This window comes from Mytilus galloprovincialis, chromosome 8, assembly GCF_965363235.1.
Source record: "Mytilus galloprovincialis chromosome 8, xbMytGall1.hap1.1, whole genome shotgun sequence".
Classification (NCBI taxonomy): domain Eukaryota; kingdom Metazoa; phylum Mollusca; class Bivalvia; order Mytilida; family Mytilidae; genus Mytilus; species Mytilus galloprovincialis.
In genome coordinates this window covers 23,129,993-23,141,030 of record NC_134845.1, presented here as the reverse complement: position 1 = coordinate 23,141,030, position 11,038 = coordinate 23,129,993, and the positions used below count along the sequence as shown (strand labels likewise).

Below are 11,038 nucleotides of genomic sequence, written 5' to 3'. Positions count from 1 at the left end.
ATAAACGAGGAAACAAAAAATAAAGATTAAAAAAAAAAACTACACAACAAAATTAAGCAACAGAAACCCCATGAAAAATCGGAGTATTTGCAGTCAAGTGTTCTGGAAGGGTTAATGGGTCCTGCTCCACTAGTGACATAAGACGTTGCCAATATATTACAACTACAATTTCAGCAGGCAAATAATCAATCAATCTTAAAACGTGGATTAATTTAAATATTTTATTTGGTTATTTCAACAACATAACAACAAAGTTAGGCAAGATAACAAACGATAATTTATAAATTAATAGAATAAATTACACATGTACAATCTGAAAAGAAAGACATTAGCACGATTCAATAATTGTCGATGACGCTATAAACATACACACATACATTCACCCATACACACAAACGTTTGTCATCTCAGATGGTGTCATTTTCATTTTTTAAATAAATAATTGTTTTATCAATCAGGTAGTTCGGTTTCTGATTAATGTGTAGCTGATGAATTGCCGTGGTACAGGCAATATTGAAACACAATTTCAAAGTGAAATTGATATTATTTGAATACTGTTTGGCATTTACAGCTGATTCTATTCATTAAACAAATGAAGAAGTTTCTACACAAAATTGTCCATTCTCATCAAAACGTACAGTTTTGATATCATTTTTATAGTTGTTTGTATTTTGACTGATTGCAGGCCTATCAACAAAGCCGTAATACTTCTTTCCAAATGGAATGTAAGCAGAGTCGTCTTCGCGTTGTATGTCTGTGAATCTGTCTTGAATATTGGACTTCAGCACTGGTTTAAATCTATGCGTAGATTTTTCGTTATCTGAAAAAAAAGAAACAAATCATTAGATCTAAATTAACATGTATGCAGACGTAAACAGAAGGACTTAGTGGTTTCCATTCAGAGATTATTAAGAAGCAATCTTAGTTTCTGCCATGATTCTTTGATATTATAATATGAATGGTCTATTATACCTGTAATATAGACTATTTAAAATGCTGTTATGTACTGATTTCGGTTTTCAGTGTAAGTTTTCGTCTTTCTTGTATTTTTCAGAAACTTGTTTGAATTTTAAGAAATATTTCAAAATCATATTTGCTATTGCTCTTTTGAGATTAAAAGCGGGAAAACGAATTGCTAAAATAAAACTGGCATAACCACGTCGTATGTTCATATGCCGGTCCCAAGTTAGAATCCTTGCCAGAGGTTGCTTTAATAGAAGATGGGTTATTTTTATTCTTTCGGAAAGGTGTTGGTGGCAATTTTAATTTGGTTTTACAATTTTTTCGCAATTTATCTCGATTTTATTTAATATGAATACTTACAGTACATATTTGACTGCCTTGTTGAATCAGGATCACTACTGCCACGCCCACTATCAGAATTGTAATCTTCTTTTGATATCTCACTTATATCATCTAAACTGTGGATTCCAGATATCTACAAGTACAAAATCAAGATTACAACGTGCAAAACGAAACATGTTAAAATTGAGAAGATTGGGAAAATGATGTGAACTGCGAATATGAAAAATAGTGTATTATTGTGTTTAAGTCATTACCGAGAAATTTTGGTTTGCTGTCCCGTACCAATTAGTCTGGGGTGCAATTTTATATTAGACTCGAAAGAGCGCATTTGCCTTACGTATTTCATATCAAAAGCTTAGTATATTGAATTTCTCTCTTCAAGCAAATTTATATAAAAGAATGATCATTGATAATATAGACATTCACTTAAATTATACCTATTTCTATATTCAGAGGTTTGAAAACTGCAGTTGGCAGAAATGTCTGCACACGATGACATATCAAATATAGGGACCGACCGTGCAAGGGCTGTATAGCCAGTCGAGGTCGTTAAAACCTTCCATTTGTTGTATCAAATATATTAAAATCAGTTATTAAAGTTTACCTGTTCATCAGAAAGAACATGCTTTAAAGACGATCGTTTGATTATTCTTTGTTCTTCCATACTCTGACCAGGTTTCTGAAAAATACAAATGCAGTCGTGTTTTGATAATGCCTCTTGAATGTTAAATAAGCTGTTTGGATACAATGCGTTCATTTGCCAGGCAACTACATAAAACAATGCATATCAAATATTCTATTGGGTTTTAAAAGAAAATAAAGATTGAAAAATTCGTGCGTCCATAAAATTTCAATTGGATGGTTGTTTAAATATGTCATGACGATAGGAGCTATAAATATGACCAACGAAACACACAATGATTAATTTATTTATATGAATAGCATAAACGGACGTAGGATGCTTATTGTTTTATATCTTATTTTGCATACCTCTAATCCTGGTAGAGTATCTGTAAAAACTGAGGTACCAAATGACGAATACAGTTCCATGTTGTCAAGATCCTCATCGTAACTAGAGTGAATTTCTTTCCCTTTGGGAGGTAACGCTTCGTGGTAAGATATATTTTCCTGGACATTTATTCCAATATTGGGTTTATAATTAGCTTCCTTGTAAAGCTGCGGAACGATGGTCGTTTTCTTGGTATGTTCCTCTATATGTTTCTTTCTGATTTGTTCACTTCGCCGTAAAACACAGATCACTGCAATCAAAGCACCAGATATTATTATAGTCATTGATACCACTGCTATAACAATTATGACATTTTTGCTACTAGAATCTGCAGATGAATACGATGCTAGGGCATTAGAATCGATATAGCTTAAAGCCAGAATAAATGTTACATTCGTCTGTAATTGTGGAATTCCATTGTCAGCAACTTTCACTGTCAATGATTTCAGGCTTGTTGATCTTTCTTCAAGTTGCCGTCTTAAATATATTTTACCCGAAGTTTGAATGATAGTAAAAATGTCATCTTCATTTCCCGCCACGATGTCATAAGTCAATTGGCTGTTTGGTCCATTTTCATCTATATCAACGGCATTGACTTTAGTGAGGTAAATTCCAACTGCTGTGGAATAAGACGCTGTAATTGTGTTGTTTACTCTGTTCGGATATATAATGGAAGGTTGATTGTCATTCTCGTCTGTTACGTAGACGCGGACAAATATTCTTGTCGACAAAGTAGGAATACCCTGATCAGTAGCAACTACTTCAAAGATGAAGCTACTGTCCTCTTCCCGATCAAACGAAGCCGTTGTCCTAATTTCCCCAATGTTATTGATGATGAACGGCAAATTTTCACCAGGATTTTGTACAAGAGAGAATACAATTTTCTTGTTGTTGCCGGTATCGTCGTCAGATACTTTGATTGTGTCAACTGTGGTATCAGCTGGTAAGTTCTCTTTTATAAAGAATTGAAAGAACGGTACATCAAATTCTGGCTTATTGTCGTTTACATCTTTCACTACTAGAACAACTACAGTTGTTCCCGTCAAAGCAGTACTTCCGCCGTCAACGGCTAGGACGGTAAACCTGTATTCATCTTGCTTTTCTCTGTCTAATCTTTGGTTTGCTGTTATTACACCAGATGAAGGATTGATGGAGAATGTATTTTTAGAATCTTCAATCAAAGTGTATCGAAGTTTATCATTTGGCCACATGTCTGCGTCGGTTGCTGATACTTTCAAACAATATTTACCAACTGGATTGTTTTCATCAATTGTTGCTGAATAGGTTGCCTCTTTGAAAATTGGGGCATTGTCATTTTCATCTAAAACCCGCAACATAAAACTCTTTGACGAACTCAATTTTGGCGAACCATTATCAGAGCATGTAACAGATATATAATGTTCTTGTTTCATTTCATGGTCAAGTTCCATCTTCAAAGAAATAAGATAACCGGGTTTTCCAGAAATATTCTGAAGTGTTACATACTGGTTTGTAACAGCACATATAACTTGTCCATTGGGCCCTGAATCGGCATCATCTGCAGTCACGTGAGCTATGACTGTTCCTGTATCGGCTGCCTCGGATATACTGACAAGACTGTCGTTTGCTGGAACTAGAAAGTTTACAAACACTTCCGGTTTGTTGTTTGTAGTATCCAGTATGTTGATTGTAACAGTAGCATAAGACGTTCTAGGTTGTGAACCTTGGTCACTGGCTTCGACAATAATTTTAAAAGTATTTTGTTTTCCAAATGTTATTTCTCCAGCTACATACATGATTCCAGTTTTCTCGTTCAACGAAAATGTTTCCGAAATTCTTTCAATATTTGATTGCCTAGGACTAAATCTGTAAACAATATCCCCGTTATCACCCACATCCTTATCCTTCGCAGTAACAGCAAGCAATGGGGTTTGTTTGTTTGTCCCCTCATTTAAATCTATTGCATAAGAGTCACGTTCGAAAACTGGAGAATTATCATTAATGTCCTCAATGTCTATGTAAACCGTTAGAGTTGCGGTTTTTATTGGATCTCCGCCATCTTTAGCTAAAAGTTCTAGTTCATACAAATCGATGTCTTCCCTGTCCAACTCTCTAAGCAGAATAAGTCTTAGCGATAATCTCCCATCCATATCTTTTGAAGCATTAAATATGAATACATCATTTCCATTGACTAGTTCATATGACTGAATGATGTTCTTGTTCGTAGAATCGGCATCAATTGCTTCCGAAAGTCCGAAAAATGTTCCTACTACTGTTGATTCGGGTACTCTAATAGTAATGCGTTCAGTTGGAAACTTCGGAGAATTGTCGTTTATGTCCTCTATGGTTATTTCAATGGAATAAATTTCAAACATTTGTGGACTGGATGAGTGAATTGCAACATCGAAGGATAAAACACATAAATCCATGAAAATACATTCTGTTTCTCTGTCAAGTAGCGATTTTATCAAAACATTTCCCGTTCTTTCGTGAATTGTGAATAGTGAACGCATATTCGTTTGGTCCAAAAAGCTGTATCGAATGCTTTCAAGTTCGGCATCTGTAAAATTAAATTGAAGTCCGCTTTCAACTGCTAAATTCCCAACCAAAGTTCCGACTGGAAGTTCTTCCACTATATGAAAACGAATAACATTTTCTGCAAAGCTGACCCCATTCAACAATAACACACCTAACAGTATGTAAGCCATTATCAGCATACGTAAGCATCCTGTAATAAAAAAAGAAAGTGAAATAAAACACATTTATATATAATATACACAGTGAAATGCAGCATTAAAACCGTTTATGATTTAATCAAGTATGTTTCTTTTCTTTTCTTTTTCCGCAAGGCATTTTTATTTGCATGCTTGTTCATGTTATATGTAGCTTCACAAATGACAACAAAAGTAAAACATTGCCATTGTTTTTTCATATACTTCGCGTATTGTTTGATTATTTCCCAAAGATCAAGTAATATATGATGCATTTATCTATTTTTTTCTGTGTTTTTTTTATTTTTTATTTTTGTCGTTCCTTTACACTTATATAATAAGACATGGTTACATATTAACTTAGGCTTCAATATCTTACAAAATGAAACCATTAAAAAAAATCTTTAATAAAATAATTCCAAAGTTATTACTTACCATGGACTATTTTCACGCTTACTGTGTGGCTCTGTTCTCTCTATAACATCCAATATACTTCTCAATGTTTATAAATCTGTAAAATATATATTATACCTTATATAATGTTGTCACAAAACGTGTCAGCATTTGACACTTTGAAAATCTGATACAAAAACAAGAAACAAAAATAAATAATCTCTTGAAAAACATTATACTTTATAGAATTAACCTTCCACACATTAGTTAAATAAACATTTTCATTGTGGATAGTAGCCCAAACGCATACCGGCCTTGTTTTTATAAAGGCTTAACTTCAACGAAGAAGCTTTTCAAATGAGTAAAATTGATGCAATATATATTTGTACAATTGTGGATTATCTACTCCTGGATTAGTAAGATTTTTAATACTTTGGCATGCATTATCATGCAATCATTTCATATGTAATTATTGTATGTTGCTTTTTTGTCAATTGCGAACTTTCATTACTGACAACTAACTAACTGAAATATTAATCATATAGTTAGCTATATCGAAATAATTTCAGAATGAAGTAACATCCACTTCTAAAACCTCTTTATTGAAACCCAGCTCAAACAACAAATATACAGGATAAAAATAGAAAATAGTTTTATAATGGAAAGTTTTATAAATTTCATAATGTTATTTATATTGAAAACTGAAAACTGAAAACTTACCTTTTCTCAACAAATATTCCTTCAATTCTCAAGTATAAGTATGTAAACCAAATATTTAATATTTTCGATTTAGGTATTACAGTGCTATATGTTTACAATATGATAAATCAACAAGTTATAATTCTCATGTTATAATCCAACTGTATTTATACACAATTACCAATTATCTTTCAATAGGAGTAATTTTGCATTAAAAATACCAGTTTTTAAATGGATCTCTTCTCTATTGAAATTACTCATTCAAAAATTATCACCTTAATATTTAATGAGATGGAACGATATTACCAAACAAGATTTTAATTACAATCTGGTATTGTAACTGCAAAAGAAAGGTGTGATTACCCGGTGTTTGAAGAAAAATAATTTATTTACAAGTTAATCCAATGTAAATGCTATAAGATAATTAGATTAACAAGTCTGTATTTCCTTAATCCAGGTGGATTAACGGAAATAAGGCATCAAAGGTGCTAACATCTTTGATTTTCTGTTTGTTTGAGGCTAAATGTCACTTTTTCGTAAATTGAATTATCGGAATCTGTGTCAAATCTTTGAAAAAAAATCAAACTTGTTTGTTTCTATTTTGCCAGAAGATCGTCGAATATAGGGTAGCAAATAATCAACTCTAATGCATGTATTACATTTCAGCTTTATATAGTACTAAAGAAGTAATCTTTCGGATAATTTCATAAACTTAAAATGTAATTCGCGTATTTATCAATTATTTTCTATGGGTTATCGATCCCCTATAAAAATAAATAGTCATGATTAACATGTAGAAAGCTCTTGCATTTCAGTGTAAGCCTTAACCATGAAAACTATGTAGAGGGGCGCGGAACTAGAATGAAACAGAAAATATAATATATGTTTGAGGTCATATGCCTGCAACAACTGACCATGACGCCAGAAGTAAACTATTGGCCAAGAAAAAATGTTCCCTTTCTTACGTCTTTAATTTATTTTGAAGAAGTACATATTTTTATAAATCCTTATTTTGAAGAAGAGCGGTTTTTTAATATCGAATTATATCAATGTGAAACTATGACTAAAAAATGAGGAGGATGTGTAAGACTAAGACAATACAACATGATTGAAAAAGAGACACAGTATTACGGTGGACAATGTTCATATTACTTTCCAATGCAACATGAAAAATATGCATGTATGTTAACCAGTGCAGCTACAAATCTCACATCTTTCGAATACTCACTCTTTAAGATACCTATACACATACCTTATATAGGTATAAGAAGATGTGGTATGACTGCTAACGAGACAACTCTCTATCCAAGTCACAATTTATAAAAGTAAACCATTATTGGTCAAAGTATGGTCTTAAACTCGTAGCCTTGTCTCACACCGAACAACAAGCTATAAAGGGCCCCAAAAATTACTAGTGTAAATATAAAAAAGATGTTGTATGATTTCCAAAGATACAACTCTCCACAAGAGACCAAATGACACAGAAATTAACAACTATATAGGTGAAGCGTACGGCCTTCAACAATGAGCAAAGCCCATACCGCATAGTCCGCTATAAACAGGCCCCGAAACGACATTGTAAAACAATTCAAACGAGAAAAATAACGACATAATCTATATAAAACCATTAAAACGGGAAAACCTACGGTCAAATCTATATAAAAAACATGAAACATTTATGAACCAAGTCAAATTGACTCGATCTAAATGTTGCATTTTCTTATTTACTAGTATACATGGTATATACACACCCTCTAATACTTTATAAAAATAAGTAAAGATGTGATAAAGTTGTCAATAAAACAATTATCAACTAGAGACCAGAGTACGAGAATGCGTAAAACAAATATAGACTTTCATGGTTCATCAACAATGAGCAAAACCCAAACCGTATAGTAAGCTACAAATGACTCCGGCATTGTATCAATTCAAAAGAAACAACAAGGCAATAATTATGGTAATACAAATGGCCCGAGCATGGAAAAAACCGTGAAACAATTCAAAAGAAATCACAAGCGGCCTGGATTATGGTAATTACAATATTATCACAGTCAGCGTGAAATAACAACCAAAAGGATTGAAGGTTTTGACTTTGAAAAGGCGAATAAAGAACTGGGGTGGGGGCGATACACAATGTTTATTGTTGATAAAGGGTTGTACCAATAAATCTAATAACAATTCTGGTCTCGAATATTTGTAAACAAACAAGAAGAGGACAAGGGGTAAAACGCCAATAAAAAAAATGATAATTATTCCTTTAGACAAAACACAAAAATCTAAAGTCGTGAAAAAAATTTAATCGGATTAATTATGTGGACTTTTGAAACCCAAACTTTGTATGGCCTTAAATACATAAATGAAAGATAAAAAAAACTGTACCAATACAGAACGACATGTTAATGAATTTATTGCAAAGCTTTTGGTTGACAAATTTTTATTCGTTATTGCAAAAAAAAACAAATTTTGAATATCTTACATTTTCTCCCTACCCAGTTTACCCTATTACTTATTATAATGTGGACCGGTCATTGTTATTAAATATTACGCAATTTGATTGGGTTAAGTTATATTTAGTTTACCTTCAAACTGTTTATACTTTTCATACATGACCATTGATTAAATCAGAACGTGCATGAATGTGACAGTAACTAAAATGACCTTCAAACTGGACACTGGATGAGTCCATGTTATGTTTTATCAATGAAAGTATAGGTATGAAAGATAAGAAATGCCAATTCTCCTATTTTCACAAAATTTTCATAATACACAGTAAATGGATTATTTTTTAATAGTCAATTGCGGAGTAAAACAGAAAAAAGTTTACAAATAAGACGTTTTATTCCAATCAACAAGTCATTTTTCTGAGAGAAATGCCGAAATACACTTTACACACGGCTGCGCAAAGTAAAATTATTATTCATCTTACAAAAAAAACAACATTTTTCAGTGCATTGGAACATGCTTATTACAATTAATCCCAAACTATGTCCGATCTACCTATTTTTGGAGCAAAAAAGTCAATACGATCGTTTTAAGGTCAATTTCGTCTACCTCACAAAATCTTGATAGGCACTATACATATATTTTATTATATGTTATTGTTATTGTTTTTTCCGTGTCACCCTTATTAATTATTAAGCTGAAACAAATGGTATCTTGTTGTACAAATTTGGTCTTTATTTAGATAAATATGTTAATAATTAATATAATTTGAATATCTGCTATGATTGGCATGTCAGATAAAAAACAAAAGATCTTAAATAAATCTCGAGTCAAGTGTTTTTAGAAGAATTAATTATCAATAATACTTAATTCAACGCAGAGTTGTAATTTAAACATATATATATCTTCATTCTCGTAAACCAAAGTACAATTGTACAGAGATAGAAACAGAAAGAACATACTTGCATTTACCAGTTTACCACCTCCTCCTTTAGAATACTCTTATAAATTAAAACCAGTATATTTGTTAAGTATGAAATCTGACTTACTGCATGGGTTATCATATTTATTCTTGATTAAATTTGTTTTCCTTGTGTTAACTTTTGATGCATTAATTTCGTTTCTTTTATAGCTTGCTATGCTGTATAGATTTTGCTCATTGTTAAAGGTCGGTTCTGTGTCATTTGGTCTTGAGTAGACATTTGTCTGATTTTTTTTTATACCAAATCTTTCTTATTTTTATATAACAACAACTGATGTACGTCCAATCCAATTAAATGTGTTGAATTAATGCCAGAAATTTCGATTTTTGGTAAATGACTCTTTATGAGCTATTGAAGTCCTATCTGAAAAGAAATTGCGTGTTATGGGGCAAAATATTTTACCTCGTATTGAAGGGGAAAAAAAGGAGTCCGAACATCTGATCCTAAACCTCACCTATAAGTACATCCTCAAGGGGCAACGTTGAATGGCAAAGTTCCGAACCAGACCTAGCTCAATTGGAAGGTATTCCGGACCCGTCTTGCAACCACAGGGGTTCAATGTTGTCCCTTCACATACGTTTGTCGATATTTTGAGTAAAAGTTGATGAAGTTTTGTTTTATACCTCCTCCTCCTGATTGGGAAAACACAGACAAATGCACACAAAATTCACTGTCATTTCGGACCTCTCTGACTAAAGGTAGTGAGTGGTCTGAGCTATATGTTTTCTTTTAAATGGCAAAGTTCTATAAAAAGATTTTGGTATGTAGGTGAATATAACATTGTTATAGATAAAAACAGACAATTCATTTTTTTAATAAGATTTAGTATTTAGAACATATCTAGCCGTATGTATATATACATACCTGTACACTCTTATTATAATTCCATACATGCACACTTCCTAACGTTGATACAGTCTCCATAAATGTTAATTTAATGATACCCAAATTTCACACAGAATTTATTTTATGCTAAACTCCTAAGAAGCACTCAATAGAAAACCAATAAAAAGCGTTGTAGCAGAAACAAGCATTGTGAGAGGTTGAATAGTCGTACAGGTGATAGAGACAGCATGACACATGCCGATCACATTCCATACAAACTTCATCAAAAGACAGATTAGAAATTCAATAGTTTTGTTTCATTTTGCATTTCAATCAAGTAAATTTTTAAGGTTAAAATCCGAACAATGCACAGTGGTCAAACCTTGAAAAAAGTTGTTACTTTGAAAACGGAGATAGTTTCATCATTAAAACTTATAATATTCGGTGTTCAATTAACCTAACTTATAGAATTTGCCGGATTTGTTTATCATTTGTAGGTTTTCTTTTTTGGTCATATAGTTCTTCCGCTGCTGCAGTTCTTTTACATCTTTGGCTTTCAAATTTTCGGTTTTAAGCGTTTCTGATGTAGGTAAATAAAAAAGGCGATTTGGAAGCATTACAGAAAGCGTTGTTTTCATTATATCTTTCCACTTAATATTATTTAAGATAACAACGAAGAGCGCAAGTTTTCC

At 32.3% G+C, this 11,038-nt stretch overlaps 1 protein-coding gene across 1 annotated transcript; it reads right to left on the bottom strand.

Annotated features, from left to right (window-relative positions):
* Nucleotides 1-211: 211 nt before the first annotated feature.
* LOC143085349 (protocadherin-11 Y-linked-like) lies at nucleotides 212-6,215 on the bottom strand. The gene is made up of 6 exons (XM_076261628.1): nucleotides 6,118-6,215; nucleotides 5,440-5,515; nucleotides 2,296-5,021; nucleotides 1,910-1,984; nucleotides 1,324-1,438; nucleotides 212-820 (listed from the first exon to the last, which is right to left on the bottom strand). The coding sequence occupies exons 3-6, from the start codon at nucleotides 5,008-5,010 to the stop codon at nucleotides 585-587; spliced, it is 3,141 nt and encodes a 1,046-aa protein (XP_076117743.1). The 5' UTR covers nucleotides 5,011-5,021; nucleotides 5,440-5,515; nucleotides 6,118-6,215; the 3' UTR covers nucleotides 212-584.
* Nucleotides 6,216-11,038: the final 4,823 nt, after the last annotated feature.